Here is a 19,365-nt window from a genome sequence, read left to right on the forward strand (position 1 = left end):
ATTATAAACAAGTACACAATTCCATGGAGGCCATAATCTCTAAGGGCTTAGTGTCGTAATATTTGCTTGGCTTGACATGCAAGCCATTGTAAGTGTATGACTGTAGATTTACATACTATAATTCAACATAATGCTAGAGTAGTGCATAGCCTTTGTAAGGGTAGGTTGTCATGTTTGTGGCATTGATACTTTATAGCAGTATTTTCATTTCCTGATTGCTTAGATACAAGCTATTGGTATTGGCACATACAAATAACTACAAAGCAGAGCACACGCTATTCAGCTGTGTCTGACATACACCATGGCACTGCACCATCGTCTCTCTCCATGGCAGAAGATATTACTGGGAATCCTGTGCTTTCCACTGCTGCCCATCTACCTCTGTGTGTATTGCCTATGTAAGTAGACTCTTCCTTTAATTAAGTACTGCAATCATGTTACGCTTTTTAAAATAATGTTTAAGGAGAAAACAGATCAAGGAACACTATCACTAGAAACATATGTGGGCTACCACTGGTGACCAACCTCTTTTTCTGAAAATGCTGGTTGCCTGGCTGTCATGTTGATGCTATTGGAAGTATTTGAGTCAGAAAAAGCCAGACAGCTAGCATTTTTGCATTTTTTCAATGACAGGCAGGGCTTTTTTGATTGTGAATGCGGCAGAACGCTGTTCTGGCACTTCCAGCACTGAATGTATGTAATGGCCAGGGGTGCTGGAGGGTACATTAATGGTGGTTGCTGGGTGCTCTATTGCAACTGAGGGGATGTGGGGGGTTCTATTGTTGCTGGTGGGTTAATTGTTGCTGGAAGAATTCTACTGTTGAGGGAGGGGTCTATTTTTGCTGGGTGCTAGAGGGTCTACTGATGCTGGCTGCTGGGAGATCTATTGTCGCTGGCAGGGGTCTGTCTATTGTTGACTGGGGGATATTTTGTTGCTGGGGTGAGTCTATTTCCACTGGGGGGGGGGTCTATTGTTGATGGCTGCAGGATATCTTTTTTTCTGCCTTTCTTGTTATCATTAACAAATTCCATAAAAACTAGTTAGCACCACCTGTTCTGTATTCCTTAATAGTGGCAGTAGTGGAAGATGGGTAGGGGAAGGAGACAAGGGTGACTTGGAGGGGAGAGGGGAGTACCTGCACCTATTGTATGAGGAAAAAAGCCCTGATGACAGGTGCACCTTAAGGAATTTGTATATTAACCTCCCTAACGGTATTCCCGAGTGTAGCTCGGGGTAAAATGTCAGTACCAAAAGCGGTAACCCCGAGCTACACTCGGGCTTACCATGCCGCGCTGCATAGGGAGTCCCTGCAGCACTTACCTTGTCCTTCGCTCCCACGATGTGTCCCCTGCAGCGTCCCCGGCCATCTCCTCCGGCGGATGCCGGCATCCGCCTCCTGTGTTCCGGTCCCTGCGACGTCGGGACATACGGGTGCCGCTGAAAATTAAAAAAAAATTTAATTTTTTTCAAAACGATTTTACATAGTAAAACATTGCTGTTTCAACCCATTTCACATACATTTTGCCCCTACTGCTTTGTCCTGTCCCCTGTCTGCATTTTGATTGTTCTTTCTGCCTGGAAACTTAGAAAAGTCCATGGTGTCCAAAAAGTGTCCCTTTAGGTCAAAAGCAGGTTTAGACCAGCTAGAGAACAGCGATAGTAAGTTATACCCACTTGCAGAACTGAGTGATAATGATTCGTGGAGAAATTCGTCATCAGACACTGAAAACGATTTTGCGACTTTGCTCAACAATGTGCAAACTTGGCGCTCTATTTCAAATTTCAGTGTTTTTGGTTTGATTATATTATTGAATTAAATGTATGATTTAGAATCTTGTTCAGACAGATTTCAGTGTGTTATTCCTAAAAATTACAGCCTACAATAAAAAAACTACATATTTCCATGCAAAATAATGGTACCGCTTTCAGCACAAAAAATATGAAATAATCATACCTCCAGGGAGGTTAAAGCTGCGCTTATTTATTATGTGTTTATAATTTAAAGCAGAACTTCAGGCATATATAAAATATAAAAATGAATGCAGCTCTGTATTAATCCATATGTTATTGAACAAGCAGAGTAAGTACCTGGATTTTACCTGGCATTAGCCACGTGCAATTTCCTATGCAGCAGAGCTTGGACTGTGAATGCCCTCTGATCCGATCCAGCTAAATGGAGGGGAACGGACCCCTGTTCCATTTGTTTTTGCCAGATCAAATCAAATTGGAGGTAGGTGGGTGTAAACAGACACAAGTCTGTTTACATCCACTGCTCTATGGAGAATGGAGGGTCCGATTGGGTCCGCCTGAAAAATGGACAGATGAACTTGATTGAATTGGATTGGGGAAAGGGGCCTTACTGCAGCAGAGAACACCAGGTGTTGGTGCTGTCCAACTTTTAACACTGGATGGACAGAAATACAAATTCTTTGGCAGGTCAACAGGTTCCATATACGCGTATTTGTTTCATATGCATATTTAGCTGTTTGCCTGGAGGTCACTGAAAGGTAAAAGGAATTCCAGGCAATAAATGAAACTAACAGTGAAACTATAAGTTGGCGCTTACATACCCCATAGACACCCCGCACTCAATCTCCAAAGACCATAAACCAAACAAAAATAAAAAGGAAAAAAAGAAATATGGCGCCTTTCCTCCAATCTAAATTACTACCTGTGCAGAACCATAATAACATTCACATAATGCCAAAAGTGAAATGCAAATATAATGAAACCTTATGTACACCTGCACCATATAGGTGTGTTGTAATATTTTTATAGCTACTCCTTTAAGAGCAGGTGCATTGCAGTTTTCTGTAGCTGCCCCTTTAAGAGCACCTAGTGGTGCTGCTAGTTGTTTACAGTGAAACTATAAGTGGGCACTTACATTCCCCACAAACACGCCACACTCAATCTGCAAATACCATAAACCAAAATAATATAAACAATAAATGGTGCTACATTCAGTCCAACAGTTACATGGAAATACCTTTTCTGTGCCACCGAATCTTCCCAAAGTGCTTCACTTCCTGTGTCACCACAATGCACTCACCAAAGATCTATGACCCTCTTATTTGTAGGAAAAGGTCATAAAGTGCTGTTTACCCCAGATGCTCTCCAACTGCTGTTCCTCACTTTTCCTCCAATCATCATTTGTCCTATGTACCTGATGTCTCTCCATCAATGTCACCCAAGGACCACAAAAGCAGAGTCTCTCATTGTGCAAATTTTACAGTTACAAAACGTGGTGCCCAATATCTCGGCACCAATGCACTCAGCATCTGTGCCCCGCCGTTCCACTTCCTGGACCTCGGTATGTTTAGCCTTGTGGCATTCTCAGGAAGGTTCCTCCATCCACACAAGAAAAATGGGTGGAGATATTCTCCCCCTACCAAAACATTTTATTCTGACAGCGGGACTCCAGTAGGACAGTGGGGCGGCAGTCAGAAAACACTGATAAGTGACTGCAGCCACTGATCAACAAAAGTTTTCTAACATTCATATTCAACAGAAGTAGATCTAATGATCAACTTCTGTTGAACAGGGATGCCAACACATGGATTGAGTTTTGATCTATCTATGACCAGCATCTACCTAAATAAAGCTGCTATTGCAATTTGTTTTCCCATTGACTTATATGGGGGGAGAAGCAGTTCTGAGACAAACAAAATTCCATCAACACATGCCCTAAGTCTCATCAGAGGTGATGCATTGGCTTGTCCTGTCCTCTTCCTGTCTTGTTGAAAATTTATAGACAAGAAGAGGACGGGGCATCCCTGCAGTGAAGGGTTCTCCAAGATCCAGCTGCCTGCAACATATGAGACATACATCATTACAGATAAGTGATGAGACTAAAGATGTAGAAAAATTTTTTTTTAGTTAAACTTAAGCTAAAGGGGTGTGTGTGTATGGAGAGGAATGTATACTGAACCTAGAAAGATCAGTCACAATTCATGACCAAATCTCCTGGTGGCAGGCACAGCTGCTCTTCCCAGTCCTCTCACTCTCTACCTCTTTGAGTCCTCCACTGACAGCTGGTACTTGCAGGACACATCATGTACAACTCAGAGAAATGACATTGCGCGTGCTGCTTTTTTACATCTTCAGAATAGAAATTCCAGAGATGGACCCAATCCGGTAACGACCCAGTAACCGTAACTAAATTCCAGCATTGCTGGGTCATTTTTGGCAAATTCCCAGCTATGGCGTTAGGTGAGGGGCTTTTAGCTGTGAAAAATAATACTGTATTAATTTTATTACTTCTGACCTCCACTTATTTTTTTAAAAGGTTTTGTTTCTTCTATTGTTTTACCAGTTTTACATTTTCTTTATTTACAGGCTATAAAAATGAAGAAAGAAAAAGGACAAGAGGTGCGTCACGCACCAGCACTGACCAATCATAACCATTCTGATTTATCCCGGCATCCCTCTAAGAAGAGGAAAAGCAGCAGGGTTTCTAAATGACTGTCACACCAGGCTGTATGAATGATGAAACTCTACCATCCAAGGACGTAAGTACAGGGGATGGGGCGGGGGGGGGGGGGGGGGGCAAAGAGTTTTAGTTTACAATTTCATTTATAATGAAAAGGTGAACTAACCCTTTAAGGATGTTTTACTTTATATTAACTTCCTGAAGGACTTTAGCCTCAAGGATGTTTATAGACCAGGGGCAGACTGACCATTTGGAAACTCGGGCACTGGGGTCAGTAGGGGGCCCCATGAGATGCCCCTGGTACCTTTTTCATAGGCTTTTTTGAGTTTGGGCAAGGACACAGGGGCCCCATGATCCCCTATTGCCCGGGGGCCCCATGAGTTGTCAGTCTGCCCCTGTTATAGACACACTACTTCTCTAAGCTCCTACATACATTCCTGTCATGTTTGCAACATAAAGTAGAATTAAACCCAGTCACTACAATGTCTTATTATTATGTTAGTGTAATCTCAATAGGGTTTCAATCACATTAAATATGCAGCTTTCACCAAAATAATATCTGCTGATTCTCTCTAGAAGGCCCTTGTTCAGACACTTCCGGTTATATGGTGACAACTATCTCTGGGTTGTGATCCTGTTTTATCACCCTGTTATGTGTGCCCTGATGGAGACTACAAGCAGCCACGCCAACACACAATGTATAGGCATTGTCTGCTGCTGTAACATCAGGAAGTCTGGAGCAATGAAGTGCAGTTGACGCCAGATCATTTTAATGTAGATAGGAGGTGTTTGAGAGAGGCTGCAGGAGGGTAAATGCACTGATATAAAAAAAACCCACTGTATTTTGTGAAAAAAGTGGCTTATGATACACAGGATGTTAGCAAATTAAAAGTCATCTAGGTATCATTTAGATATACTTTCAGATATGGATATTTTATATTTAGTTGCAATGTTCCAGCTGGCTGGTGCCCCTGGAAGTTGGAAATCACTGAAGTAGGCACTGCTATGCTCCACCTCCTCCAATCAGAGAAATCAGGTGGTCAGTCGATCAGCACAGGACCCGGAAGTAAGTGGAGATCATTGAAGTAAGAGTGTTGACCACTGTAATTTCCATCTTCTAGAGCAGGGTTCTCCAAACTTTCTAAACAAAGGGGCCAGTTTACTGTCCTTCTGACTTTAGGGGGGTCATACTATGACCAGTGGTAGTAAACAATGCCCAAGTATCAGTAGAGGCAACCATGCCTCAGCCTTAGGAAATAGAAAGTTACATAACATTTGTGGTCAGTATCAGTTGGAGAAGGAATAGTACCCCATCACTGATAATAGTTGAAGGAATAGTGCCCTATTGTTGGTGTCTTTGGGAGGAATAGTGCCCCATCCTTGGTGATAAGTTTGAAGAATAGTGCCCCATTTTTAATGTCAATGGGAGGAATAGTACCTCTTCATTGGTGTCAATGGGAGACATTATGCCCCGTTGTTAGTGTCAGTAGATGTGGTAGGAATTATGTGCCACAGTTGATGTCAGTGGAAGGAATGGTGCCTTATTGTTGGTGTCAGCAGGAGAAAAGTGCATTGTATCTGTGAGAGGAAAGGTACCCCAAGGGATGGATAAAGGTCACTGTTCTAGAGGGATACCACAGGTATGGTATATGTATAGTTATACTGGTCCAAGCTGGACCAACATAACTATGTATTAAATATCCATACCTGGAATTCATCTTTAAGTGCCCTCTACAAGCAGGAGCCAATCAGAGAAGAATCAAAATGATTAGTGCCAGTTGTAAAACTGTTATACAATGACACTATTGAAGCCCTGTAAATGTTATTTGTAGCCTTGATTTATAACCTGGACTTAAGAGAAATTGCACCAAAATTAATTATTTTGTTTCCCCTATTGAATCTCTTGTTGAGCCTTATTCACCCTTAAATAACTCCTTGCTCACCTATATTATCCTTGATAGTGATTTAACAATATTTTTGAGTGATTCTACTTACAAAAATAAGCCAAAAATGAGCTGAAAAGATTAAATACTCACCTGTCCAGCTGTTTGCAGAGCTATGGCCTCCAGCAGAATTTAACGCACTTAGAGCTATGTCTGATGCTTGGTCTGGCCCTACGATGAGTACTGAAGTTACCACCACTGGCCCCTTAGTCATTATAGGACATTAGTAATGTAAGGGGGCAGTCTACGGAACCATACATGCAGCAGAAAACACAGACATCTGAAATTGTCAAATATAAAGACTATGTCATAGGCTAGAGTTATATACACAAGGGAAGATTCCAGAAACAGGTGATTTGACAGATGGGTAAATAATACTCTTCTTTTGAAGGCTACTTTATTGTAACTAGAAAGTTGTTGCTCCATATCTGTGAGTAAAAAATAATTTTTAACCACTACTCACACTCTCCATATTTCATTTCTACCCTTCACATCCCTTTGTACTGATGATGGTTTTTATGACGGCCAGCACCTGTGACCCCGAACCATCATGGACATACCCCCTGGGGTTGTCATCACGCAGCTTTGACTAATAACAGAATGCTGCATAGAATAGCACTTACACACCATGTTGTGGTATTTTTAATAAAACAAATTGCTGTACGAATGTCATAACCTTCACACAGCCATCACAAATAATTCCTGTAATATGTCTATATCCTATGGTTGTAGCTCCATCTATTGGCCTTAATGCAGTATTTTCCTGATTGAGGTAATTGAGGTGCTCCCAATCACAGGAAACAAAAAACCTATTAGGAGGATTATTCGCAATGGCTGTGCAAGTGTTGTGACATTTTAGCAACATTTTTATATAAAAAGACCTTATGTAAGTGCTGTTCTCTGCAGGATAGAAGGCCACCCATCATTGATGCTGGAGGAGAAAAGGAAGAGTGTAGTGGGGATGGGTAGGGACAGATTGGAGTAAAGCTCTAAAGTGGTTAGATATTATTCCAGAATCCCACCACTGCTCTGACCTCCTCTTCCACCCCACCCTTCATTCCTCATACTGAAGCTCCCCCCACACTCCGCACCTTTGACCTTACTACCATCGAGGAAGTCTCCAAGATCCTCTCTGATGCCCATCTCACCACCTGCCCCCTCGACCCTATCCCCTCACAACTCCTACGACCTTCCTCCTCCTCCATCCTACGCTCCCTCACCCACATCTTCAATCTCTCCCTCTCCTCAGGCACTTTCCCCTCCCCTCTGAAACATGCACACATCACCCCCATACTTGAAAAGCCCTCCCTGGACCCCAATGACCCGAACAACCTCAGACCCATCTCCCTGCTCCCATTTACATCTAAACTCCTCGAGCGCCTAGTCTACACCCGCCTATTGTTAGGAATGGACTGGCCAGCAATGGTGGGACTCACCTGCCTTTTGATCTGCAGTACCAGGGCTGGCCAGCGGGTGTTCCCAGCAATCAGAGACTCAACTCTGCAGCCAGCTAACACCTGTAACTGATGATGCTGGGGTATTTAAGGGATGGCCAGACCCACAGACTCTGCCTTGGTGTTGTGTTTGTCCTGGGCCCTGTATCTGTCCTGCATCCTGTTTCTGTTCCTTTGCTGACTTCTCCTGCTCTGATCCTGGCTTGTGACCCTGACCATCCCTCTGTCTGACCCTCTGTACTACGCTGCTTGCTACCTGTTCTGATCCCTGGCTTGTGACCCGGACCATCCCTCTGCCTGACCCTCTGTACTATGCTGCTTGCTACCTGCTGAACCTGGCCTGTGACCCCGACCATTCTCCGCTTGCTCCCCCTGTACCTACCTGCCCAATTGATATTGACCCGGCCTGCCTGACGACGCTTGCTTGTATGTACTGTTACCTGTGGGTGGTTTGGTTTGGTTTGTTTGCACTGTATTATGTTTTAGTATTGCACTGCGTTTATGTTTGTACTGTTAGTGTTAATAAATTATATTGTTTATAACATATCTGAGGTCTGCGTTTCCCTGCTTCAGTCACACACCTCTGGTCATACCTGGGAGCCCTGACATTACACCAAGGCCAATCCTGACCAGAAGTGGCTGCACAGGGAAGCCATCTTGGCTTGTTGATGGGAAGGATGGATCTTGATGAGGTTGAGTATTTATATCTGCTAGTGTTTGATGACAGGGAGTATGCTTATCAAACTCTGAAGGAGTATACCCGGGATGAATTGCTAGAATGTATACGGCTCGCTCATGTTCTAGTAGATCAGGGCACAGTGTTCTCTGAGGTGCAGCCATTGATTGAGGTTTGTGCAGAGTTGGTTTCATCTGGTTCCCCCGAATGCAGGGATGAATTTTTGCCACCATTTAGTGCAGACCAGGTAGAGTCCCTGGTGTGGTTATTAGAGGATGATGTGGGTTACTTTCTGGAGCGTTATTCCACATGTTCACCACAGACACTAAGAGATTGTATAAACGCAGTGCAGTCATTGACCAGACAGGCTTTGTGTAAGCTCAGCTTTGTTCAACCCCTACTGCAGACATGGACAGATTTGTTGCACCCAGCCTCAGTCAGCTTACAAAGACCCAGTCCTGCTTCTAACTCTACTCCTGTATTCCCACCAGCTCCTCCAGTTACAGCCCAGTATACTTGGCTATCTACCGCATGTCAGTACCCTGTTCCCACTCGCTGCACCTATCCTGCCTTTAACCCTGTAAAAAAGCCCTCTGTAGCAACTGCTCCCTCTCCTGTTCCATCCTCCAGTTCTTCTCTGTCTCCAGCTGCTCCATTCGTTTGCAGACCTGCGTTTACTTGCAGTGCTCCAGTAGTTAAAACCAGAAAAAAGCGAAAATTCTTTCCAACCAGTACCATCCTGCCAGTATCCAAACCGGTGAACCTGCCTTCCGTGGTTCAGACTGATGCCTGTACGCAGCCTGATGCCTCTACTCGGCCTGAAGCCTCTACGCGGCCTGAAGCCTCTCCTCGGCCTGAAGCCTCTCCTCGGCCTGAAGCCTCTCCTCGGCCTGATGCCTCTACTCGGCCTGATGCCTGTACTCGGCCTGATGCCTGTACTCGGCCTGATGCCTGTACTCGGCCTGATGCCTCTCTTCAGCCTAAAGCCTCTACTCGGCCTGAAGCCTCTACTCGGCCTGAAGCCTCTACTCGGCCTGATGCCTCTACTCGGCCTGATGCCTCTACTCGGCCTAATGCCTCTACCCAGCATGATGAACTGATCCAGCCTGACGATCCTATTAGGCCAGTTGACTCGATGCCCGCTGTTGATCCAGATGATCCGGTACCTGATCCGGTGCCCGCTGTCGTGCCAATTGACTCAGAGCCCGCTGTCGTACCTGGTGACTTGGTGCCCACTGCCTTGCCAGATGACGCGGTGCCCGCTGGCAAGCCAAATGACCTGATGCCTGGTGACCTAGTGTCCGCTGTCATACCTGATGACCCGATGCCCGCTGTCGAGCCAGACAATCCGGTACCTGATGACCCGGTGCCCACTGTCGTGCCTGTTGACTCGGAGACCACTGCCTTGCCAGATGACGCGGTGCCCGCTGTTGAGCCAAATGACCTGATGCCTGGTGACCCGATGCCCGCTGTCCAGCCAGACGATTCAATGTCTGCCCCAGTGCCCGCGGTCATGCCAGTTGACTCGGAGCCCACTGTCTTGCCAGATGACGCGGTGCTCGCTGTCCAGTCAGACGATCCAATGTCTGACCCAGTGCCCGCGGTCATACCAGTTGACTCGGAGCCCACTGCCTTGCCAGATGACGCGGTGCCCGCTGTCGAGCCAAATGACCTGATGCCTGGTGATCCGATGCCCGCTGTCCAGCCAGACCATACAATGTCTGACCCAGTGCCTGCGGTCATACCAGTTGACTCGGAGCCCACTGTCGTGCCTGGTGACTCGGTGCCCGCCGCTCCGCCTGGGGGCCCGAGACCTGTTGCTCCGCTTGGGGGTCCAGCGCCCGCCGCTCCGCCTGGGGATCCGGCGCCCGCCGCCCCGCCTGGGGGCCTGAGACCTGTCGCTCCGCCTGAGGGCCCGAGACCTGTCGCTCCACCTGGGGGCCCGGCGCCCGCCGCTCCGCCTGAGGGCCCGAGACCTGTCGCTCCATCTGGGGGTCCGGTGCCCGCCGCTCCGCCTGAGGGCCCGAGACCTGTCGCTCCTCCTGGGGGTCCGGCGCCCGCCGCTCCGCCTGAGGGCCCGAGACCTGTCGCTCCGCCTGGGGGTCCGGCGCCCGCCGCTCCGCCTGAGGGCCCGAGACCAGTCGCTCCATCTGGAGGTCCGGCGCCCGCCGCTCCGCCTGAGGGCCCGAGACCTGTCGCTCCGCCTGGGGGTCCGGCGCCCGCCGCTCCGCCTGAGGGCCCGAGACCTGTCGCTCCGCCTGGGGGTCCGGCGCCCGCCGCTCCGCCTGGGGGCACGATGCCTGTCGCCCCGCCTGGGGGCCCGGTGCCTGTCGCCCCGCCTGGGGGCCCGGTGCCTGCTGCCCCGCCCGGGGGCCCGGTGCCTGCTGCCCCGCCCGGGGGCCCGGTGCCTGCTGCCCCGCCCGGGGGCCCGGTGCCTGCTGCTCCGCCTGGTGGCCCGCTGCCTGCTGCTTCGCCTGGTAATCCGATGTGCCTCTGCCCGGAGTCCTGCCCGATGTGCCTCTGCCCGGAATCCTGCCCGATGTGCCTCTGCCCGGAGTCCTGCCAGACCATACAATGTCTGACCCAGTGCCTGCGGTCATACCAGTTGACTCGGAGCCCACTGTCGTGCCTGGTGACTCGGTGCCCGCCGCTCCGCCTGGGGGCCCGAGACCTGTTGCTCCGCTTGGGGGTCCAGCGCCCGCCGCTCCGCCTGGGGATCCGGCGCCCGCCGCCCCGCCTGGGGGCCTGAGACCTGTCGCTCCGCCTGAGGGCCCGAGACCTGTCGCTCCACCTGGGGGTCCGGCGCCCGCCGCTCCGCCTGAGGGCCCGAGACCTGTCGCTCCTTCTGGGGGTCCGGTGCCCGCCGCTCCGCCTGAGGGCCCGAGACCTGTCGCTCCGCCTGGGGGTCCGGCGCCCGCCGCTCCGCCTGAGGGCCCGAGACCTGTCGCTCCGCCTGGGGGTCCGGCGCCCGCCGCTCCGCCTGAGGGCCCGAGACCTGTCGCTCCGCCTGGGGGTCCGGCGCCCGCCGCTCTGCCTGAGGGCCCGAGACCTGTCGCTCCGCCTGGGGGTCCAGCGCCCGCCGCTCCGCCTGAGGGCCCGAGACCTGTCGCTCCATCTGGAGGTCCGGCGCCCGCCGCTCCGCCTGAGGGCCCGAGACCTGTCGCTCCGCCTGGGGGTCCGGCGCCCGCCGCTCCGCCTGAGGGCCCGAGACCTGTCGCTCCGCCTGGGGGTCCGGCGCCCGCCGCTCCGCCCGGGGGCATGAGACCTGTCGCCCCGCCTGGGGGCCCGGTGCCCGTCGCCCCGCCTGGGGGCCCGGTGCCCGTCGCCCCGCCTGGGGGCCCGGTGCCCGTCGCCCCGCCTGGGGGCCCGGTGCCCGTCGCCCCGCCCGGGGGCCCGGTGCCCGTCGCCCCGCCCGGGGGCCCGGTGCCTGCCGCCCCGCCCGGGGGCCCGGTGCCTGCCGCCCCGCCCGGGGGCCCGGTGCCTGCCGCTCCGCCCGGGGGCCCGGTGCCTGCCGCTCCGCCCGGGGGCCCGGTGCCTGCCGCTCCGCCCGGGGGCCCGGTGCCTGCCGCCCCGCCCGGGGGCCCGGTGCCTGCTGCTCCGCCCGGTGGCCCGCTGCCTGCTGCTTCGCCTGGTAATCCGATGTGCCTCTGCCCGGAGTCCTGCCCGATGTGCCTCTGCCCGGAGTCCTGCCCGATGTGCCTCTGCCCGGTGTGCCTCTGCCCGGAGTCCTGCCCGATGTGCCTCTGCCCGGAGTCCTGCCCAATGTGCCTCTGCCCGATGTGCCTCTGCCCGGAGTCCTGCCCGATGTGCCTCTGCCCGGTGTGCCTCTGCTCGATGTGCCGCTGCCCGGAGTCCAGCCCGGTGTGCCGCTGCCCGGAGTCCTGCCCGGTGTGCCAGTCTTTGATATCCCGCCAGTTGCCAGACCCGGGCGGTGGAACATTTTGCCCAGCTAGGACTATTTGGAGCGTCCTGAGGCCGCTCCTTGAGGGGGGGGTACTGTTAGGAATGGACTGGCCAGCAATGGTGGGACTCACCTGCCTTTTGATCTGCAGTACCAGGGCTGGCCAGCGGGTGTTCCCAGCAATCAGAGACTCAACTCTGCAGCCAGCTAACACCTGTAACTGATGATGCTGGGGTATTTAAGGGATGGCCAGACCCACAGACTCTGCCTTGGTGTTGTGTTTGTCCTGGGCCCTGTATCTGTCCTGCATCCTGTTTCTGTTCCTTTGCTGACTTCTCCTGCTCTGATCCTGGCTTGTGACCCTGACCATCCCTCTGTCTGACCCTCTGTACTACGCTGCTTGCTACCTGTTCTGATCCCTGGCTTGTGACCCGGACCATCCCTCTGCCTGACCCTCTGTACTATGCTGCTTGCTACCTGCTGAACCTGGCCTGTGTCCCCGACCATTCTCCGCTTGCTCCCCCTGTACCTACCTGCCCAATTGATATTGACCCGGCCTGCCTGACGACGCTTGCTTGTATGTACTGTTATCTGTGGGTGGTTTGGTTTGGTTTGTTTGCACTGTATTATGTTTTAGTATTGCACTGCGTTTATGTTTGTACTGTTAGTGTTAATAAATTATATTGTTTATAACATATCTGAGGTCTGCGTTTCCCTGCTTCAGTCACACACCTCTGGTCATACCTGGGAGCCCTGACACCTATGCTCTCACCTCAACGACAACAACCTCCTCGATCCCCTACAGTCCGGCTTCCGTCCCCTACACTCCACCGAAACTGCCTTACTCAAACTCTCCAACGACCTGCTAACCGCCAAAGCTAATGGCCACTATTCAGTGCTCCTACTCCTTGACCTCTCTGCGGCCTTCGACACAGTTGACCACCCCCTCCTCCTCAAAATACTACACTCCCTCGGCCTCAGAGATTCTGCTCTCTCCTGGCTCTCATCCTACCTGTCACAACGCTCCTTCAGCATTACCTATAATGCTACCACCTCCCCCTCACTCCCCCTCTCTGTTGGGGTCCCTCAAGGCTCTGTCCTCGGGCCCCTTCTCTTCTCCATCTATACCTCCTCCCTTGGCCAACTCATACACTCTCACGGCTTCAACTACCACCTCTATGCCGACGACACACAAATCTATCTCTCAACCCCCCACCTCACCCCCTTGGTCTCAGCCCGAATCACACACCTACTGAGCGACATATCAGACTGGATGTCGCTCCACTTCCTTAAATTGAACCTCTCCAAAACTGAGTTTCTTGTCTTCCCCCCAGCCCGGACACCACCCCCCATTGATTTCTCTATCACATCCAACAACGCTACCATCAAACCCGCCCCGCAGGCCAGAGTACTTGGTGTCATTCTGGACTCCAACCTATCCTTTCAACCCCAAGTCCAATCTTTAACAAACTTGTGCAGACTCCACCTCCGCAACATCGCCAAAATCGGCACGTTCCTAACCCCAGAAACCACTAAACAGCTCATCCACTCCCTCATCATGTCACAACTCGACTACTGCAACTCCCTCCTCACTGGCCTGCCTCGCCGCTGGCTATCCCCGCTTCAGTCGATCCTGAATACGGCTGCCAGACTCATTCACCTTTCCAACCGCTCTGTCTCCGCCACCCCCCTCTGCCAATCCCTCCACTGGCTTCCGATTGCGCAACGGATCAAATTTAAAATCCTAACGCTGACGTACAAAGCTGTCCACCATACTGCCCCGAACTACATCACTGACCTAATATCCAAGTACCGCCCAGCACGCACACTCCGCTCCTCACAAGACCTCCTTCTCTCTAGTTCCCTGGTCTCCTCCTCCCATGCCCGCCTCCAGGACTTCTCCAGGGTGTCACCCATCCTCTGGAACTCCCTGCCCCAACCCATCAGATTATCACCTACTCTCCTCTCCTTTAGGCGCACCCTGAAAACCCATCTCTTCAGGGAAGCCTACCCCACCCCCTGCTAACTTGCCGACCTCCTCCAGTCTTCCTACCACTCCATCCCCCACAGCTATGTCCTCCTGTACCACTATCCCCTCTCTCCTAGATTGTAAGCTCGAAAGAGCAGGGCCCTCGATCCCCTCATGTTTTGCATTGTATTGGTATTGTTCTGTCACATGTTCTGTCCCCCTTTGTAATGTACAGCGCTGAGCGAACTACTGGCGCTTTATAAATACTGTATAATATTAATAATTCCTCAAACAGTCAACTACAGTAGTTTCTGTAGGACTTCATATGGCCAATCTTAGGTGCCGTTCCCTAATGAAGCCTACTAGTGTAAAACAATTCTGTCCACAATTGTTTGGTTTCATCAAGCTGATGTCTAAAAAAAATGAGGGTAAGGCATTCACATGCCTATTAAAACTTGCATTATACCTGGAAATCACTTCTTTTGAAGTGATTGTTTGAACAGATTGCCAAGGTGTGTACTGCCTATGGTTTTGCTGCTTGTATACAGTATAGTGCAGTGCATTCCCTAGAAACAAGAACTATGTAGCTGTTTGACATTCCTATAATGTGTCTTTCAGATCCAATTGCAGATAAACCCAACTCTAGCAAACTTTTCAATACCAGAGGTAAGAGGAAGTAGATCACCTGTGGCGTTTTGTTTGTTGTGCTTATATATTAATATTCCACTGTTTAAATATATTGTGTAACCTGGAAGCAGCTGTTGATTAGATTTACTAAACATTATCTCATTATTTCAAGGGAAACTAGAATGGTATTGGGTCAGTTTTATTTTATTCTTTTAAAGTGTATCTCCACTTTTGCAGCCAAATTTGGATAACACTCACTTTTTTTTTTACAAGTTCTCATTCACATAGCATTACCTGAAAAAATATTTAAAAATGGCATCTTACTTATTTTGGTGCTCTATTCAGGACCCGCCAGCAGGGAAAAATACTACATAGTTCTTTGTTTAACAGAGGGCTGCGTAGCTGTCTGTGTCATAATTAACCCTGTCTATACTGTGGAGGCAGTTCTTTATTATCAGTTGAAATTCGATTGGAACACTGTTTGTCCCAACATAGGATCAAAGGTAGGACCATCTGTAGGATATGTATATTGCATGCGTAATATACTGTACACAATATATATATATATATATATATATATAAAAACACACACAGCATAAACTATATACTATATATATACAGTTGCAAGAAAAAGTATGTGAACCCCTTGGGATTACGTGGAGTTTTGCATGAATTGGGCATAAAATGTGCTCTGAACGTCATCTAAGTCACAACAATAGAAGAACACTGTCTGCTGAACATAATACTACACAAACATTAGATGTTGCCATGGTTTAATTGCACATAACATGTAAACATTCACAGTGCAGGGAGGAAAAAGTATGTGAACCTTTGGACTTAATAACTGGTTGACCCTCCTTTGGCAGCAATTACCTCAACCAGACGTTTCCTGTAGTTGCAGATCAGACCTGCACAACCATCTGGAGTCATTTTGGACCACTCCTCTTCACAAAACTGTTTCAGTGTAGCAATATTCTTGGGATGTCTGGTGTGAATCGCTCACTTAAGGTCATGTCACAGCATTTCAATGGGGTTGAGGTCAGGATTCTGACTGGGCCACTCCAGAAGGCGTATTCTGTGCTGTTGCAGCCATTGTTTTGTTGAATTACTTGTATGCTTTGGGTCATTGTCCTGTTGCATCACCCATCCTCTGCGGAGCTTCAGTTGGCGGACAGATGGTCATACATTTTCCTGCAAAATGTCTTGATAAACTCTGGAATTAATTTTCCCATTAATGACAACAATCCGTCCAGGCCCTGAGGCAGCAAAGCAGCCCCAAACCATGATGCTCCCTCCGCCATGTTTCACAGTGGGGATGAGGTTTTGATGTTGGTGTGCTGTGCCTTTTTTCCTCCACACACAGTGTTGTGTGTTCTTCCCAAACAACTCAGTCTTGGTTTCATCTGTCCACAGTATATTTTGCCAGTAGTGCTGTGGAACATCCAGGTGCTCTTTTGCAAACTTCAAACGTGCTGCAATATTCTTTTTGGACAGCAATGGCTTCCTCCGTGGTGTCCTCCCATGTACTCCATTCTTGTTTAATGTTTTCCTTATTGTAGATGTGTCAACAAAAATGTTAGCATGTGCCAGAGATTTCTGTAGGTCTTTAGCTGACACTCTGGGATTCTTCTTTACTTCATGCAGCATTCTGCGCTGTGCTCTTGCAGTCATTTTTACAGGACGACCACGCCTAGGGAGAGTAGCAACAGTGCTAAACTTTCTCCATTTGTAGACAGTCTGTCTTACTGTGGACACATGAACTTCAAGGCTTTTGGAGATACTTTTGTAACCCTTTCCAGCTTCATGCAAGTCAACAATTCTTGATCGTAGGTCTTCTGAGAGCTTTTTTCTGCGAGGCATGTGCTTCTTGAAACCAGTAAACCCAAAACAGGTGTGTGTTTTTTAAGGGCAGGACAGCTGTCAGCAACACATCCAATATCATCACACTGATTGGAGTCAAGGTTGGCTCACTCCTGGCTCCAATTAGCTCTGGGAGAAGTCATTAAGCTAGGGCCTCACATACTTTTTCCTCCCTGCACTGTGAATGTTTACATGTTATGTGCAATTAAACCATGGCAACATCTAATGTTTGTGTAGTATTATGTTCAGCAGACTGTGTTCTTCTATTGTTGTGACTTAGATGACTTTCAGAGCACATTTCATGCCCAATTCATGCAAAACTCCACGTAATCCCAAGGGGTTCACAAACTTTTTCTTGCAACTGTGTATATATATATATATATATATATATATATACACACAGAGTAAATAGTATATGTTATGTGTACACACACATATCATACAGATTCTTGCATTGTATGTTAATGAGAGGAGACACACTGGGGGTTAACTAAAAGTGGAGAATGCAAAATCTGGTACAGCTCTACAAAGAAACCAATCAGCTTCCAGGTTTTATTGCCAATTGATAATTGCATTTTATAAAGTTCGATCGAACAAGCTGAAGTGAGAAGCTTGAACACAGGATTGTCATACCTCTATCTGTTAATTAAAGAGATCACATGGTAATAATTATCTCCTTTCAGGCTTGCTGTCTAATTGAAACATCAGCTGCAGCCACCCAGTACGGGTTCAATCATTGTTCTGACTCGTGTAAATTTCAGCTTGAGCTACTGAGTTCTGCAAACAACATTATGACAAAGTAGCTGTTTTATCACGCGATAGTTTAAGTTTTAAGGGCTTTTCGATATGTGCAAATAGAGATCACACAAACAATTATAAATATTCAAAAAGTGCAGCGCTGTAAATATCGTATCCAAGAGTAATATTATTATAAAACCAATGATTGTGCAAATAGTCCATACATAAAGTGTAATTGTAAGGCGTCAATATATTGGACAATTTTCGTGGATATAAGTTCATGTGGAAGTAATATTCTGTCATCAATTAGTGATGGTAAGTGAAGATCCCGTGCTTAGGTGATCTCAAATACATTCCATGTGATAATTACTCCGTTTGGTGAAGTGCAGGGAATATGGTAAAAATGCACACTCACCAGATGTGCATTTCAAATACGCAGTTTGTGTAAATGATGTGATCTGCCAGAGGTCCCCTTTAAGGTGGAATGGGTGTGCAGCCTGGAAAGGATCTCCTTCCTCTGGGTCCAGAGCTGCTCTGCAGCTGTATTTCACATGGGACTCTGAAAATTAGCAGCTCAGCGTAGAGCCAAGAAAGAGGATGCCCATAGTGTAGTTTTATTGCAGAAAAGCATATCATCCATATGACACACACAGACAAAATAGTAAAACAGCACACAGTTAACCCTTTGATTGCCCCATATGTTAACCCCTTCTTGTCCAGTGCCATTAGTACAGTGTCAGTTAGTTCCCCCCAGTGTCTGAATGCGGCAGTCCCGCTATAAGTTGCTGATTGCTGCCATTACTAGTATAATAAGAAAATAAATTCCAGTATATATACCGCCATTTGTAGATGCTATAACTTTCATGTAAACCAATTAATTTACATGTATTGGGATTTTTTTTTAGCAAAGATAAGTAGCAGAATACATTTTGGCCTAAATTTATGATGAAATTAGATCTTTTAAATTTTTTTACTGGATATGTTTTATAGCAAAACGTTTTTTTGAAAAAGCTCCATTTGTGGGAAAAAAAGGACATAAATTTAATTTGGGTACAGCGTTGCATGACCACGCAATTGTCAGTAAAAGTATCACAGCGCTGTATCGCAAAAAATGGGCTGGTCAGCAAGGGGGTAAATCCTCTGGAGGGCAAGTGGTTAAGAATGGGCACCCAACCATGCAGTAAACAACACATGTGACTCTTAATGAATTTACCCTTCAAAATGCATGCTCTGACCAAAAAAATGGGCAGGTTTTTTTTTTGGTGCAGGAATATTGAGAAGCCATACGAAATAAATAGGCCCAGGTGCCACAATACATAAAATGGCATGCTTGATTAAAAAGCATGTGCATAGATGTGAATGGGCCCCAATTTAAGCAGTGAGAGAAACAAAACCAGAATTGCTGTGTACAACTATAAGGCAATGGTATGCTTCTTATGTCACACAAACTATCTCTGTAGCCTTGTCCTGACAACTATACTACTGCATAGGTCATTGTCCAGATTAAATCACTGTCTGTACCATTCATGGTGTTTTCTTCTTTTTAGTTTATGTAATAGATGAGAACTCTGAAGATCAGCAAAGCAAGAAGAAAACGGGATCTAAAGTTGTAATATTCAGTAAGAATATTTGATTTTTATTATATTTATCTGTTAAAGGATGTAGGAAAATAACACACTTAAAGCAGTATTAAACCAAAGGCAAACATGTATTATATTGCAACTTACCAATTATTTTAGATGTGATGTGATGACTGCATTAGGTTTT

At 48.2% G+C, this 19,365-nt stretch overlaps 1 protein-coding gene across 1 annotated transcript in view; it reads left to right on the forward strand.

Moving 5' to 3' along the window:
- Window positions 1-301: 301 nt before the first annotated feature.
- The window catches only part of LOC149467757 (kyphoscoliosis peptidase-like), a 65,977-nt gene continuing 46,913 nt past the window's right edge, over window positions 302-19,365 (forward strand). The window contains exons 1-4 of the mRNA XM_089671239.1: window positions 302-398; window positions 4,337-4,369; window positions 14,992-15,039; window positions 19,146-19,217. Of these exons, the coding sequence (XP_089527365.1) occupies window positions 302-398; window positions 4,337-4,369; window positions 14,992-15,039; window positions 19,146-19,217 (250 nt within the window). The remainder of the gene's footprint in view (window positions 399-4,336; window positions 4,370-14,991; window positions 15,040-19,145; window positions 19,218-19,365) is intronic.

Source organism: Staurois parvus, unplaced genomic scaffold (genome assembly GCF_062004578.1).
Source record: "Staurois parvus isolate SC_StPar_1 unplaced genomic scaffold, SC_StPar_1.0 ptg000102l, whole genome shotgun sequence".
NCBI lineage: Eukaryota > Metazoa > Chordata > Amphibia > Anura > Ranidae > Staurois > Staurois parvus.